General features: G+C 40.7%; 1 protein-coding gene and 1 long non-coding RNA gene across 9 annotated transcripts in view; one reads left to right on the top strand and one right to left on the bottom strand.

Moving 5' to 3' along the window:
• chd9 (chromodomain helicase DNA binding protein 9) overlaps positions 1-17519 on the bottom strand; it is an 86842-nt gene that overhangs the window by 51036 nt on the left and 18287 nt on the right. The window contains exon 1 of one of the 8 annotated variants that reach the window (XM_015031921.1): positions 13569-13658. The exons of 6 other annotated variants lie outside the window; for them this stretch is intronic. Coding sequence is in view for 1 of the 2 variants with exons in the window: in XM_015031920.1 (XP_014887406.1) it covers positions 1490-1519 (30 nt within the window). In the remaining variant the exon portion in view is untranslated. Of the gene's footprint in view, positions 1-1489; positions 1674-13568; positions 13659-17519 lie in introns of those variants that run through there. One more of the 8 variants, XM_015031920.1, reaches the window with a different exon arrangement.
• On the top strand, positions 1821-5939 carry LOC106947114 (uncharacterized). The gene is made up of 2 exons (XR_001424907.1): positions 1821-2227; positions 4737-5939. It is a non-coding gene; the product is annotated as an uncharacterized LOC106947114 (long non-coding RNA).

Genomic DNA, 17519 nt, shown 5'->3' on the forward strand with positions numbered 1-17519 from the left:
AATATGGTATGATAGCATAACTAGGTATGAGAATATGATGAGTCTTATTAAGAAAGCAGAGACCTATTGTAGGCTGTGTCAGACAGCAGAGCCTCTTTCTCTGATGCTGTAGGTGGGGGGTGGACCGGTCTCACTCTGCCTGTTACTCACTTCAACTCTCACAAACCCCATCTAACTCAAACTAGTGGAAATGCAGCAGGGGGGAAAGATCAGCGATCCTGTGGAGAATCTGTTCAGATCAGGTGGACACCAGTTGACATGAAAAATCTGATGTAAATGTTATTCTTTGACTTGGTCACATGCTCGTTGTAGCAGGTTACACTGTGCCTTGCAGACATAAATAATCCAGCCTCCGTGATACATGATAATATGTGAATAATGGATGCAGTTACTGCAGTTATGCCCCTTTGTGGGGTGTCAGCACAGCGAAAAAGAGAACCCATAAATGGATGACCTAATCTAAAAATGTGTTGCGTATGGCTACATGGCCCAGGCGCGCCTAGTTGCTTTTTTTTCTCCCCCTCTCCACACTGCTAGCAAAATAAAAGAGAATTAGCTTAAACCTCAATACCAAAGTGGGGGGAGGGAATGAATGATTAACAATTCCTCTGGAAGAAAGTAGAGGAGGGGAGGAAAAAAAACACATACAAGAGCTGCATTATGATTTTCACGTGTGCTTCTCTGCTGAGGTTATTAGGAAGAAATGTGCTGGGATCAAGCTGGAATGTTCCCATTCAAGTTAATGGTTAAAAAAACAGAGGGAGGAGTTGAAAGTAATGCACAAGAAAAAAAAAACATGAACACACATGAAGAGAAGGGCGACAAAAAAAATACAAAAACAGGCTTCCATCAGCGAAGCTAAAGAGATGGAGAGAGAAAAGATAAAATGCACCAAAACTGAGAGCGCTGCAGCTGTGTAATACATCTATAAATAACTGAAATTACAGCCTGCCAGCACTGCAGTGATTTCAATCTCTCTCACAGCACGCAGTCCCGTGAAAAACGGCGGGGTCCGACAGAGCCCACGAAAAGGTGGAGTAAGCTCCATTTAGGTTGGACACCTTTCCCTCCATGCCCACCCCTCATTTCCACATGGAGCGGGCTCTCTGGTGACTGACGGGCTCAACTCGTGGAGGGCAAACACACACCACACGGTGCACTGAAACTACAGAGCAGGACAGCTGTAGGCGCAGATCAACAGGAGAATGACAAAGTGATGTGTGACATGAAAGGCCGAGAGGGGCGGGGGTAAATTAGATGAATCCGCCGCGTCTTCATTATGCCACACACAGTAGAAAGAATGAGAGTAAAGAGGAGCATAGGGGAAAAAAAATAAAAAAATCAGCAATGAGTTCAAGATGGCGGCAGTGCAGCATGAGCCAGTAGCAGAGGAGGTTGTTCAGTTGCTGCCGGCCCCTCCTCCTCCTCCTCCTCTCACCCCCCCACCCTCGTTCCTCCTCCCTCCCAGCTCTGAGAGCAGCTCACTTACCCTTCCTCTTGGCCTCTTCACTGTAGACATGGTGAGTTTTTTTTCCTTCCTCTTTGCTCCCCCTCTCCAACCGGCTAACAAAAGCCTTGCCCTTTCACCGTGTTCCTGCTCTCTGTTGCTCACTCACTCCTTCTCTTCCAAACACTCCTCTCTCTTCTTTTTTTTTTTCCACAGTCCGGTTTCTGTCACTTTTCCTTGAGCTGGTGTTCCCCCCCCTCCCCTCCCTCACTTGCTCGTTCCTGGTTTTCCTCCCCTCCTCCCTCCTCCTCCTCCTTTCCCGGTCAGCTCGTCTCCTCGGGCGAGAGTGAGAGCGGTGCTGGAACCGTTCCGTCGCCTCCTCCCCCAGCGGGCAGGGCTCAAGAGGAGCGCATGGGGAGCTCTCTCTCTCTCTTTCTCTCTTCCTCCCTCTTTCGTCTCTTCACAGGGTGATGAGGGAGCAGCGCTGTTGGCGGTAGAGGAGGTGCGTGGCAGTCCAGGAAGCTCTCATTCTGCTGCTGCGTGCCGCTTCGCCGTCGTCCGGCTTCAGCCTTACTCTCTCTCTCTGCGCGTGTGTGTCAGAGTTGCCTTACCCTGTCTCCTCTCTCCTCCCCCCCACATTGAGTCCCCTTTTCCTCCTGCCTCTCGTGAGTGTGCTCTCGGTGCCTCTCTGGTCCTCTTAATTCTCCTTCTTTTCGCCGTTTCTGCTCTGTCGTCTCCCTTTTTACGTCTCTCCTCGTCTTCTTCAGCAGACAGATAAAGGTAGGTTTCTCCTCTTGTTGCTTACAGAAAAGGCTTTGTTTGACCTTTCTCGGTTGTTTGGTTTTGTTGGTTTTCCCCTCTCTTTCCCCTCCCTATACTTATCCCTTTCCCGGTCCTTGCTTGTTTCCCTTCTGTCCGCCTGGCTGGCGTGTGTGTGGCGAGCTTGCGACTCAGGCAGCCGGAGCAGTGGAAAATGAAAGCACAAAGAAGCAAAATGCATCAGCATGAATATTAGAGATGTCGTTAAAACCCAGACTCGTTTTTCTCTCGCTCACTCACCCCTCTCTCTCTCTCTCTCTCTCTCTCTCTCTCTTTGTGAGGAAGTAGGCCAGCAGATGGTGCTAGCAGTTATTACATTAACTTTCTCAACTTAACCCCCAAAGTACTGGATTTCTCCCACGTTGTAGATTTGCAGAATGAGTGCTTCCTTTTTTTTTTGAGTCCTTGCATCGGCTTCTATGTAAGATGCGCTGATTTATTTACAGATCGCCAAAACACGCAGATAAACCAGTTCCCAAATGCCAAAATTGATTTCAAATCAACACCAGCACTTAGACAAGGTCAAAGTTGGGTCATTATGCAACAGTGACAAGGAAGAGCATGAAGACAGGAAGGTAAGTAAAGTACTAAACAGGCATATCCTGATCAAAGCTGAATGCCAGAATAAAATCTGAGAGAATGAGAACACCTTTAAGTCCTGACACCACAATCCAGCGGCCATGTGCACCAGCTCACACATGGTACTGGGAATTTTTCAGACACGCGACTGGCCTGAAGCCAGGTACAGCACTCAGCACTACTAGGTCAGTCCTCAGTCACTAATGCATATAACTAGAGGTGCATCCATTTCATGACACAATGGGCTACGAGAGTGAAACAATGAATGACTTGTGTCATATTTGGGGGACGATTCAATCCCCCAAATCCCATTTTCTTGCAAATTACAAACTATGTTTTCAACAATGCTAAAATGGTATTAAAATTATCAGAGATGGGAATAAGGTCACAAATATGAGTAAATCCATTCAAATCAAGACAAGTCCCAAGTTGGGTACCGTCAAGAAATTGAAAGTACTAAACTTGAAATTTAAATTTTTTTGTTTACAATGTTTTTTAAAGTGTAGTCATTTTCAAATAAACTTTGCATTTAACAGTAAATTACCAACAAGTACAACATAATTTGTTTTTTTTTTCTTTCTTACTGCACCTCATTTTTTATTGAGTTAAGGTCGAGCAAATACAAATTGATTTGAAATAATGCTATTTAGGCTTGCCCTGCAAATACAAACTATGAACATTGTTCTGTACAATACAGTCTGATTGATAGATACTGTCATCATAAGAACAATGTGTGCAAAATTATTATTATTTAATAATAACTATTAATAATGCAATACTTGTTGGTCACATATTTGATGTGTTTTATTGCCTGGCAATATGATTATCTGCCTATTTAACAGTCTACCTGCAGTATGTTAAATGTTATTCGTGACAGAGAACATCTAAGACACGTAAGAGAAGTGCGAAAAACATATTCGTAGCAACTGGTTTATCTATCTCTGCATTGATCAATAATATGGGCCAATATTTTCTAAAATGATAAACTTACAACTCTATTGCTACATTGAAGTCACTGTCAGGAACTCTGTGTAAAAACAATAAAATACATTTAAAAACACCTTAGGACACAACGGTTGATATAAACTGACTGAAAATGAATAAAATTAAGAGTTGCAATGCAAACCTGGTGCAACTTTCAAAACAAAATACCCTCAAAATGACACTGGGGATGCACAACATGACAGCAGGCGTAGGGAACTTTACTCAGAAGAGCTGATACATTTTCAGAGAAACAACTTTAAACATTGTGTCCCATGTTTGCCATTCTAGGACGTGGTTCACTCAGACAACATGTCTGAAAAATCTCTTAGCTGTTGGATGTAAAAATGAATGCAAGACAGTCACAATCATGCATTTATGCATGCAAAATTCAGATTTGATGTGGAATGACTGCTTACAACATGACTCAAACCATCCCTCTCTTACACACAGCACCTGGTTACTCATCTCTGTGCCAGTCAGACTGACTAAAGGGCAACTGATTCAAAAAGATTAATTGAAGAGCAAAATAACAGAAGGAAATCAGAGAATTTCGATAAATATGAGCACCCTGACTGCCAGTCACAAACTTTACAGGCTATGCATGCTATGTACTATGCCGTCTTATGTAATCTCCACCAATATGGCTCTATTTCAACCCCCAGTATCACTCTAATACTTGTGAGTTTGCTCAGATGCAGTGTGAAATATGTGGGTGACCATATGTGGGCAATAACACAATATGGCTTTAGGTTCTAAACAACCAGGACGGTGTGGACTAGCTCTGAAATTACACAAGTATTCACGTGGGGACGAGGTCACGTAGGTAGAAGAGTGGTTGTAGAGGCTCTCGCAGTACCTCTCTCTGGTTTGTGTTGTTTTACATCTCTCTGCTCTGTGTCTCCAACAGAGACAGAGACGGCTTCCTGGAGCGCAAAGTAACGGCTACTCTTTCCAAGTTTCAGCGGCACCGGCAGCAGCAGGCTTGGGATCAACCTGCCAAAGCACAGCCTTGAAGTTTGGACTTTAAAGCGGACCGCCTGCTTGCTGGGAAGCTGAGCGGGACAACCCCTCCCTCCCAGCTAAACAAACTGTTAGATAACGCCCACCAGGGTACAGTACCTGGGGATGAGTTGAAAACGCACACATGGCCAGTAAAATGCAAACAATAAAAGGTCCCTTCACAAATCCCCGTGTCCAAATATATAAACATGCTCAAAAAACCCCACGGTGGTTTCTCCCTCCTGACACAGCTGACGAGCAAAGAAACTGACTCTGAGCAGGAGGTGAAAAACCTTCTGAACGGAAAAGCCGATTTTATTCATTTAGAAAATATCAATATATACTTTCTGATTTTACCAAAAGAAGAATAAATCTGGAAAATGGAGTAACGGTTAACAACATTCACAGGCTTTAACGGTCAAATGGCATGAAGCCACAGCTCCCTGGCAACTAGACAGTTAATATGCAAACGAGGCAGGCAGCGTTTTCTGGAAGGGAGGGGCTTCCTTTTAGGACAGATGACAGAGTGGAGAGGAAGAGGAGGGGAGGAGGAAGAAGGGGAGTGGAGAGGCAACGCCGGTGAAAGGAAGTGGGTTATAAACGAAAAAAAAAAAAATGTCCTTCCCGCCCAGAGAGGTAGAGCTGCTGCAAATACACAGGTGTCCGTCTCTAAACACCATTACCATCAAACAGCCTGTATTAGTGAGGCGGTCCTCTGTCCCAGGGAAGAGGGGTCTATAACTAACTAACCATTATGGAAATGAGAGCAGAAAGCGAGCAGTGTGCTGACTGGAGCCGACAAGATGGCAAGTTCATACCCGCGCTTCGGGGCATGCACAGAAATGATCCAGCAGAGGAATATGATGTTACCCAGTGTTATTCAGGGCACCATCAACGGTTAGCTGAATGGGAACAAGCCGTTTGATCCATCATGGACGGCAGCCAATGGTGGATGTTTGATCTGGTAAATGGCTCCTTCAGATTACTGCTTTCACAGTAGTAAGGGGAAAAAAAACAAAACGCATTATTTAGGGCAGATATTGCTGCTCGTAGAGCTGGATGACCCTCCTGAGGGTGACTTAAGCCATTAAATTAACTCAAGACCAAATCTGACTGCTTTGTGTGTGTGACCTTTACTATTTAAACCCGATTATGTATAATATGCCGCATTTTTATTAGTTTATCATTTAGTCTAAAGCCAGAACAGACTTATTAAAAGGAGCTTTTCAAAAATGCAACCTGGGAATATTTTTTTCTCCCAGAACTTGAGATTGTTATGGGTTACAGAATCGAGTCTTTTACATAAATTACGTCTCAACACCAAATGGGGTAATTTAATAACAAAGAGCCTCGCGTCATAAAAACCAGTGCTGAGATTTTCCACAATTTCCATAACAATTATGCTGTACAGTTTATGTAAAAAGCATAAAACAAGTAGAAATGTGCAAGTGTAAAACTAATTTAGCCAGCACAGACTTCCAAGTTTCCTGTGTTTTTGAGCCGAGAGCAGGACAGAATAGAAAGAAAGAAATCTGGTCTAGATAACATCATCATTTAATTTAATATTTCACATTAGTTACACTCTAATGGAGTAAAAGCCATCTCAAAATCAGGAAAAGTTTGGAACAGCTACATAGATTTCAAATTTTGTTTCTTTCAAACCTCAAATCAGTCAGTGATGCCTCATCCTGTGGAGTGAAGGGCTGAAAGTGAAAGACTGAACTGGATTTAACTCGTTCATTATAATGTAAGCTGATTTTATTAAAATATTAGAATGTAATCACTGGAAATATTTAATCCCAGCCACTTATGTCGATGATATTTAAACAAAAATAAAGACTAACTTTTGTATGAATTAACGTTAATATAAAATATGGATAATAAGAGTTTAAAACTTAATCAAAATGCTTTGAATATGTGAGGTGGAACACACCTTGTGTTTTGATGTTCGCAAACATCAAAACACAAGGCAAATAAGCATCACCAATTTCTTAATTGATATGTAGACGTTACTTTGGTTTAATTCTGACTCACCTTATTAATAATTGAAGATCTTTTTCTGATTAGCATCAACCATAGCCTGAACTCTGAGGTTCAGAAGCCATACCAAGTGCTTAGACATTTTCCTCTTTACAGGAGGTTGCAACACCTTCAGACACTGCCAACAAATGAGCTAAGTGCCAGCCTTCCTACTTCACGAGTGGGTATGAATATTGTCTCAAAGACATATTGATCAGAAGTCATTTATTTACATTTGAGGCCTTCCAAGTCAACAGCAGAAGGCTCTTCTACAGCCTTATTATCGCTTGCATCAACAGCTCCCTGATAAAGCTGTTCACTTTGACCACACACTTAGATTTAGCATAAGCTTCCTTTTTCACATCTTCATTTCAGTGCTGTTCACTTGGAGCATACCTCACCTGTGGGGTTTATTACACAATAAAATAGTTACTGTTCAGGAAAAGAATTATCCAATGTACAAAAGTCAGACCTATTTATTAGACAATTAAGGTGTCTAGGTGCAGAAGGAAAAACAAAAAACACAAATAACCTTGTTAATTAGTCCAACTGCTAAAGGCCAACTTGCAAGCCAAAGCAGAGGCTCTGGCAGCAGCTGCAGAGCTGATAAATGAAAGGAGACATGATGCACAGTGATGCTTCCTCAACCAATTAAAAGCAGTGCCATGCATTAATGATCGTTGGTTCAGGGTCAAGAGTAAAACTAGCTAGGCTGAGCATGCTGCCCTGAGGGGAGGATGTTGAAAGTATAAAATGGAGCGCATGGTTACTGGAGTCCGGCTGTGTGCTGCGACAGGGCGACAGCAAGCTCACGACGCAAATTCAATTCACAACAGGCGACTGCTGCTACTTCTGGGCCAGGAGGTTCAAAGAGGGAGAGAAGGTTTCTCATTTGCTTTCCACCAGCTGTGCTGTGATTTTCTTTTGCCATGTTGTGACGTTTGCTGGCAGCAACAACAACCAAACTTAATAATTAACTCAAAGCAAAGATATGAACGGAAGGAAATGATCTGAGCAATGTAATGACTGTTAATGTGGTAAATAGAGCAACTTCACACCACTTTTCTGTCACACTTACCTGCACAGTGCCCATCAATATTATCCAATTTACAATTAGCTTTAAATGTAGAGTCTAAAGCCAAAACAATCAGGACCCTGTGTGGAGCAGCTGCATGGTCAAACAGTCAGAGGCCAAAAGGTGGACAGGAACAGCAAACAAAGTTCAAACCAGACAACTATTTTGCTTGTTTCAGAAGGTACAATATGGCTTAGTTACAGCTGCTGAAGCGTATCGCCAGACTGTGAACTTTGCAATAGACAAGAATAAAACTAACACGAGAACCTGTTGCAACCGTTTAACCTGCTTTAACGCTGAACTAAACAATTGTTTTGTTATCTTGCTTAAAAAACAATGTTAACTTAACCAACTGGTCCAACAACAGTAAATGTAACACCACTTCATTTGAGTCAACAGGCTTTTACAAATGCAACATTTAACCCTGTTGTCATACAAAAAAGAACAAGATGATTTTCTGATCTATTTGATCAAGCTTAGTACATAGACATAAAGAAATAAATGCCCCAATTTGAAAATTTTGAATCCTCCCTCCCCCAAGGAATATTCCACATAAATCAGAAAGGGGCTCTTTGATTGAGGCATTAAATTCTGATCTGACAAAAAGAAGAGAATCACAAGAATATCCCCATTTACGCATCAAAGCACACTGATCCCAGAATAGTGCTTTAAAGTGTACACATTTGGTTTATAGAGCAAAGATTGTTAGGAATATTTTAGTTTTGATGCTTTTAAATAATGGGAGAAAAGGATTAAAAACCTGATTTTCATGATTATTCATATCAATCAGAGTTGATTTAGGGATAATTGATTTCCATCTCAGTCTGATTTAATTGGCACATAGTGATATCTTTTACCAACACAAAGGTTTTTGAGTTCAAACAGATCTATGTGTAGAGACGCATATTAAACATTTTGATGGGACAGAGGTGAACACCAGACTTAACGGTATAGAAATGCTGGTTAAGGAGAAATTCTCTGAACATTTATGAAATATATTGATCTTTTTTCATTATCTTTTATGTGGTATGAGAAAGACAAAAAGGAGAGAGTTGTACAAATCTAAAGTGGACAGCATACCAATAACAGCCAGTCTTTGAGCTCTTTTATATTCACAGTTACAACTTGTTCCCATCACAGCATCACTGGTGCTCACCGTTTGCAATGGCAGTCTTCAAAAATGCTCCCTGCAAAATAGGTGAATGAATGGACTGAAATCCAGTTTTTTTAAGGAACTGATTAATAAAGACCCCACACAGTGAAGCAAGACCAATTAGAGAACAGCCAAAGCCTGACTTGGCATCAATCAAGCTCTATGACTAAGAGGAGAAGGCAGTTATTCTAACTAGGGCATTTGCTCTTCTTCATTCCCTCTTCAAGTGTCAGCTTAGAGAGCAGCTGCTCAGCATGATTTTAGATATTTTAAGGGTGTGTGCACTAATGAGCATAAGTTAGATTTAAGAGAGAATCTAAGATATAGATTCTCTCTTGAATCCCACTGATGTTCAGCCATCAAGCAATAAATTTTGATGTTTTCTGTCAGTTTTACCCAAGAAGAAGCACAAAGTTAAATCTGAAAGAAGGGCTTTTGGTAAATGAAAAACCTGACTTCATCATAAAATGGACTTCATCCTCTCTCAAACTGTTTTTACATCTTCTTCCTGTTTAGAAAAGACAGCGGGAAAGGCAAGTTTCACTATAAATAAACTCCCTTCCCACTATCAACATCATCATCATTATTTGGTCAAGTTAAAACTTGAATACATTGCCAATATCAAGATGTTTTAAAATACAATATCATCTAAAGTAAATGTATCTTAGTAATTCATTTAAAATAATGGCAATCAAATAGGTTCATTATACACAAAGAGATAAATTACAACTGCATTTTCAAAGGCCTGAATATCAAATGTGATCAATAAAATTGATTTCTAAACAGAAATGTTTATTGTGGCCCACACAATTATGGGACAAATACAAGTAGGATAAGTCATAAGAAGCTGACTGTGTAGAGTGTTGTGTCCAAAATAATTGTTGGAAAGTTGAGTGGAAGGAAAAAATGTGACAGAAATAAATGCAAAAGGAACAGGGACAACCACATCTTTAACAAAGAAGCAGAGTCAATTCAAAAGAAACACAGGGACTCAGTCAGTGCTTTAAAAGCCACCAAAGAGTGTGGAGGCAGAGAATCCAATTTTCTTGAGATCCAGTGTAGATTTCTACAGCCAGTCTTGATTTGGAAAGCCATGTCATCTGCTAGTGTGTGTCTGTTTTCTGAAGACTAAAGTCATCGCAATCCTCTTTTACAGCACATTATGCTTCCCCAAGTTGTCCTTAGATGCTAATTTCACTTTGCAGCAGGACTTGGCACCTGCTCCAATTGGCAGTACCTGGTTTAATAACCTGAACTGGCCAGCTTCTAATAGCCTAAAGCTCCATGCACACTGTGCAATTATCAGCTGTCTTGGCCAAAACATTTTGTCATGAAAGAAAATCTCTGATAATGTTTGGTACTCTGTGGTGGTTCAGGAACCAATTCAACTCTCTCTCAACCAAAGACAACCTGGGACAAATTTGTAGCAGTGTCAGATATTTTCATCTGTGTTACAGCTGCATTGACTAGTATTTACATACAAGTCTCCATCTCTAACTTTTTCCGATAAATACAGCGATTTTAAAAGTATTTGCAGCCTTTGAAGAACTAAACATTTTGCTGGTGTTTTATGATTCATCTACTGCAAATGTAAGAAACAAACTTGTTTTGCATTTTCAAACCAGCAAATGTTTTTTGTGGACTTTACATGATGGGCTACAAGCACAATTTAAGCGCCTTTTTTTCCCCTCCTCTTAAGTCTCCTCCTAAAACTGTGGTTGTTGAGAGTAATGATGTGCTGCTCTCTGAATCAAAGATGGCACAGCAGGTCACACGCCAGGCACTGAAGCAAAGCTGAACTGTGCAAAACAGGCAGGCTGGATGATGCTATTCATTAACGGGAAGGTCGGAGCAAGCTGAAGAGTGGAGCTGAGAGGAGGTCCCTCAGGATGCACTAGAGAGCGCCAGACGGAGGAGAGAGAGAGGGAAGTAGAGACATGAGTGAGGGATGAAGTGCGAGGGAAGTAAGGGGCTTACTGCCAGACCTTTACAGCTCCTTCATTATTGAATTGGTGCAAGGAGAGAAAAGGGCCAATGCCTGCTTGTAAGGGAACAAACGCGGTAGCGAAATTATAACAGTGCACAGGCAGGACGCGGTGGTTCCCTGCTTAGTCAGCCTCCAGCCTTCAGGATGTGATGAAGTGAGGGGTTCTTTTGTCTTTGTACATCCTGGCAAGGAGTAAAAATCGCAGCTCCTCATAAAGACTCCCCTACATACACTCAGCATTCTGAAGTTAGTCCTGTTTAAACCTCATATTTAGCTTGGTGAGCACATGATTTTTAAAGTCAGAGTGAACATCAAGCAAAAGAGTTGTCTGAGGTCTTCAAAAATAAGGTTAAAACAAAATCTAAAAACAATTTCAGAAAAATTATAAAATAAAAAAAATGATTAAAAAAAAATTTAAGACTTTTAAACTGTACAGCTAAGTAAGTTAACGATGCTCAATGTGTTTTACTAATGTAAAAAGTCACCAAACTGTTTTTATTTAAAAAAAGTATGACAAATTCAGATGAATGTCCTCACCTCAAAAAGGACAAGATAATAGAGAAACCACCATGTATTTTCCTTTCCAGATGAGCATGATAACACATTAATCTTGCATAATCTTTGAAACAGCGACGTTGGTTTAAATACAGCCAACTTGTTGTGCAGACAGTACAGTGCCTTGCTTCTGTATTTGTAACCACTGAACATTTTCATATTTTATCACATTGCAACCACAACCCTCAAAGTATTTGAGTGTATGTGACAGATCTAACATAAAGCAATGCCTAACTGTGAAGAGGAAGGAGAACATGCATAGTTTCTAAATGTATTATATGTAACATTTGAAAAAAGGTATTGTGTGTTTGCTTTCTAACCCCTTTACTCTGATAGTACTCTGATACTCTAATTTAATCATGACATAAGCCCAGCTCCTGCTCTGTTAGAAAACATCAGTGAACAAACAGCATCATGACAACAAAGTGGCACAACTCCAAAACCACCAAGACATGGATGTCCACCTAAACCCGGCCTATGGAGTTCTGGAGGAGCTGCAGAAATCGACAGCTTGTTCTGAAGTTTCAAACCTTTGTATAAAGAAGCTACGAGTAGTCATATTGTAAACTTCATCTCCACAGAAAACTTATGGAGTTGGCAGCAGCCTTATGCATTTAAAACAGGACAGTTTTTGGAAAGATGACATCTGAAAAGACTTCAGACAAAGACACGGGTTCACCTTTCGGTCAAACAATAATCCCAACTATAAAGCCAGCTTTGTGTTATGACTTTAATGGCAGAGAGCAACATGTCAGTTCCACTTACGTATGGAGCAGAAAGTTCTCCCAGGCATTTCCTTCTTGTGAAAAAGATCAATTACTTTGGTCTTAAGATAAAAACTTTTGTTTACTGTCACAAGGTTCTGACATCTCCACGCATTTCATAGGCAGCACAGAGGGTAAAAATTCAAAAATATGTCCTTGGAAAAATAATAATTTGACTCAAAGACAAGTTTAAGTCATGAGAGTCTTTCTGGATATTCTGAGCTGCACGTTTGTAACTCCAACACATGATTCTTCCTCCTCTTCTTCATCCTCCTCTTCACTGGGACAAACTGCAGACATCACTAACGTTTTGGTTCTCAAAGGAAAAGCTACAAGCAGTCCCAAGGATCAGAAATGAAACTCTGAGTTATTGCTCTTTTCTGATTGATGCACCTCAACTGAGAAAAATATTTTTCTGACAGAGTGTGCAACTTTCTTCAATCAAGTAGGCAGAAATTGATCAATTTATTTGACATGTCAGCTAAAATTGAATATTTTACTATAACCACAACTCTCAACAAACAAAACCTTCACATACAGATGCATCCATGGCAACTAACTTATGACTTCCTACTGACACAAAACCTGTTTGCTGAACTAACAAATCAGTAACTAGCAAGTTGCCGTACTACTTCTGTGTTTAATGTACTTAACATTTACTTAAAACAGAAAGACGTGAACTGGAACAGAAGTTCACATGGAGCACCACAGTTTACCACAAGTTTAATGTCTACTGAAATTAATCTAAGAGTGTATTTGAAACGTTTTCACACTCTTCACCCACTGTGTCGGGTAAAAACACAAGGACAAAGAGGTCATTAAACCTCCGTGTTTCTGGTTTAGTCTACTGCACGCAGCTCAGAGCTACTCTTCAAGTTTTTCTCTTCCTGTCTTGTTCAAATCAAGCTGTGGCATAATCAGAGGCGCTGCTGTGGTTCAGCTTTAGCGTCTGCCAGTGAGAGGTTAACTCGAGTTCATGGAGCTTGCTTCATGTCACAAGTATCACATTCCAGTCGCACACAAATGCAGGAAATGCTTCCACACTTATTTACAGTCCAAACACACCCCAACCGATTAACTCTGAAAAAGAAATGATTCAAAGACACTTGATTTCTACATAAGGTGGGAAAAAGAGAGCAGAAAGGGAAGTAAAGCAGCAGAAAGACTTGGTTTAAATTCAGACCTACTGTAAAGTTGGGGCTGACAGTGTTCCCACATGCTCCCGATACACTCTCTCCAAGTACGACTTCCTCCTCCCCTCATGCTCTGAGCCCTCCCCTTCCGCCCAAAGCAAAACCCTCATGACTTCCTGTTTACCACTGACCCTTCGCTATCCCCCGCGTCCGCCCTCATCTGGCAGGTCTCCAGACAGACAGGACGGTCAGGCCGGATGAAACCGACAGACTGCTTCAGAGAGCAAGAGAGAGAGAGACAGACTAAGAGGGAGGGATCTGGGAACGTAGGGGGAGGTGAGCAGAGAGAGAAAGTGTGTGAATAAGTCAGCTCACCACCATGTGGCCACAGAAACAGCAGGTTTCCCAGGAGTGTGAGTGTGCAGAATGTTCCTGTGTTGGTGTGCAGCCCATGAGGGTGTTGGGGTGAGAGCCAGGGTTGATGCTTAGTGTCAAGTTTCAGGGCTGATTATGGCATTACCCTCCCAGTCTGTTTTGCTGGTGTGTCAGGACTTGCAGAAGCTTCCAGCATATTAAAAAAGAAAAAACAAGGCAACCCTGCCACACATCAAAATTAGTTCAAAGAAATAAACTCCCAACCTTCCCAAGCATGGTGTTATTTTTATTTTTAATTTTAGCAGTCAACACAAAAAAAAGGAGAGGGGAAAGCAACTAATACCCAGTGAAATAAATCTAAGGAAGCGATGCAGACAGGCAGTGATGAGGCACCTGCTCACTGTCACTGCCAGGGGGCCTCTAGTGGCTACAGCAGCCCAGGCCATCAGTATCCATCAGTGTCCACCAGTCGCCACTTCCATCTCTTTTCTATTTTGCTCAGCACAGCAGCCGCTGGCATTCTTACATTTGAAGCCTTTGCTGCGATGAAAAGTACTAACCCTACAACTCAGCAGCAGTGCAAGAAAAAAAATGGAGCTCTTTGTTAAAGCAACAGTCACTGTAACACACATCAATGTGTGAAACAATGGAGATCAACAGCAGAACAAAAGGTCTTAAGGCTAAAATGGCATCAAATGGACGACACCTTACTCAACAAAACAGAAGGAGACAACAGTGGCGTTTCAGCAACCGGGTTTCAGTTCAGGAGCTGCTTTTATCCACAATAATCCCAGCTGCTCTTAATGCAACACACAGTTAAATGAAATATCACTGAAAAGCTAAAGTCAGAAACTGAATTAAAAAAATATGACTGATATTTTTACAGGGTGACAAGACTAAAGAGTGACATATTTCAACCATTTATTTTGATTTCCAAATGAAATTCAAAATCTACTTTTACCTGAGAAGACGACTTTGGAACAACGGTCCAGTTTCTGATGTCGGATCTGGTTCAGTACTGGCTAAGCACAAAGAATGTAGCAGTTCTGCATATGTTCTGGGTTGCAGTGCTGCTGGTGCTTGTATACCTTTTTTCCTTCCACTTGACTTTCCATTCATATGCTTAGATACAGCATTCAAATAAACAGCCAATGTATTTAGCAATACGTTTCTGTGTTCACACAGCAATATACTTGCTGGGGAAAATGTGTACAATTATACATTTGTATTTCAAATTTATATATGCATGTTATTTAATTATCTTTGGTAATCTAATTTCTAATCAATTGAATCTTGGGCCTTGTTATCTGAAAGTAATTTCAAAATGAACAGTAGTAAATGGATAAAATACATCAATGTGTGTGGCAAATTTGATTTGATCTTACTAGAAATAAGGTTTTGATGATAATGTAGTGCATTAAGTTGAGCCTCAGGTAGTTTGCATGTTTCCACCAAAGATCTTTGCCATCAAGCGTAATCAGTTTGTATAATCAACTGCAGATTTTCTGCAATAAAAAAAGCAGAGCCAGTTCATTTATGTGGTTATCTTATTCTGCTGAGATATTTAGGGTAAAGCCAAGTATTCCAACACCTCCACAAACTAAAAATACAAGCATGTAGCATTTTAGCAAGCGTACATGGACAGATGCAGTGATGCACTCAAAGCAATTCCTCCAGCATCAGTTCAAAGGTAGGCGTCTACCAATCTGTCCACACAAAAAAGATGAAGAAAAACTAAATGGTGCGAATGAAGAGCTGCCAGAGTCGCATGGGAATGCGGTTCAAGTGACTGGCAGTGCTGACAGAGCAGGTGTGCCGTTTGCTGCTCCTTATGCCTCTGGTCTGTTATAGTTGCAAACTATAGACAGAAGATAGACTTTTGCTGTGAAGAACCGGTGTAAGATTTAAACTTGATTTACTGACTTGCAGTAATAAAAGATTTTGTTCTTTTAAGGCAGTGTGTCACATTACGATCTTGCAAAGTAGAACAACAAATGGGGGCCAAGCAAGACACAGTCAGCAGTGCTCTCAATGTTCAGGATTCTCTCAGAGTTGATTGGATAAGTAACAAGAAAAACTCTCATTTTAATGTTTTAAATGTGCCACTGATGTCCTACAAATCACTAAAACCAGTTTCTATCTCACCTTTGGGGCCAAGTTTAATTTGCACCCATATTTAGCTCAGACAATTCAGACACGTTATACAACATATACATTAATAAACACAAAACATACAGAACCGACCCAAAAAGAGGATCAGTTGTCAAACCATAAATCAAAAGCCTAATGGAGATGTCAGTCATTATTCTGCAAAGCAACAGAAAAAATTGGAGGTCTATGTCTTTCCTTCACCATTTTTTCTCGTTTTGCAACAAACTGTCACAGTATGACAAACCTGTGTCAAAATAGCAGAAATTTGTAATATCATAGATTTGCAAAAAAAAAAAAAAAAAAAAAAAAAAAAAAAAATTTAAACCTCATTTGTAATTTGAAGCAATTATTTTCAGAATATTGTACTATACTGATCATAACAGGAATGATTTTCTGAAGCATTTATTTATTGTTAGTTTGAATTTGCGACATAGAAATTTTAAATCAAGTAATTTACTATTTATACAAAAGTTTTAACAGGTCGTGGTTTTTAACAGGTCATGGTTTTAAGTCAGCTGCAGTTTTTCATCATAAGATTCTTGAACTTCAAAATCATTTTAATGAGATACCAGGAAAAGCATAAGAATAAACAGTTTCTCTGTCCAGACAAAGCATAAAGTAATGCAGTATTTCCTACTCCCTGTTGTGCATTTCCAGTTAGTTGGCTGAAAATAAGATACTCAACTTTTCCTTCACAAGAACAAAAAATTTGTCTTGGTGGAAATATTAGAGAAAAGATGCGGAAAACTAAATGACCATCAGCTAGCTTCCTTGCAGGGATTTCTATAATTTTGCTTTTAGCCTATTTTGTACAAATATAAAAAAGCAGAACTTCTCAATGCCCACTCTACTGGGACACTGGAATTAACAGGACTACTTTAACAATTTTGGCAATTTCCCCAATACTGCAAGCCCCTTGCTGCAGAAATCCCAGAGGGCAGCACATTCTTTCTGTGCCAGAGGAGGTGCTGCAGCCTCCTGTGTCCTGCAGTGGTTGCAGGCACACTCCAAGGCCTCCAGTCAGGAGATTTGCAATGTGCTGTCACAGCAGGAGGCATCAGCAGCCACACAAGTTTGAACAGCAGCTATTTAATAATGTACGTCTGCTCCTAACTGGACAGGGCATCCTCTACAGGTGGTGTTGACTTACAGTTTAGGAAAAAAAAATTAAAAAGTTTGACATAAGTCTGGGAAAACTCCACTTCAGGCGACAAAAAAATGCTGTTAGTAATGTTTCACTAACACAGCAGCACAAGTGTGTCGCATGAGGACCCGAGTCGACAACCCCCAGGGGCTAATGATGAGCTGACAGTAAAAACAAACACTGTCACATTTAATTGTGTGTGAATCAAACTCTCAAACTAATTAACAACACATATGGTTAATAAATACAATCGGTAAGGAATAGAGATGTGCCGATCAGGTTTTTTCCTGCCGATACCGATACCGATCACCCATGAGGGCCGATCACCGATACCG

This window comes from Poecilia latipinna, unplaced genomic scaffold (genome assembly GCF_001443285.1).
Source record: "Poecilia latipinna isolate Pla-1442-1.1 unplaced genomic scaffold, P_latipinna-1.0 Scaffold223, whole genome shotgun sequence".
Taxonomy (NCBI): domain Eukaryota; kingdom Metazoa; phylum Chordata; class Actinopteri; order Cyprinodontiformes; family Poeciliidae; genus Poecilia; species Poecilia latipinna.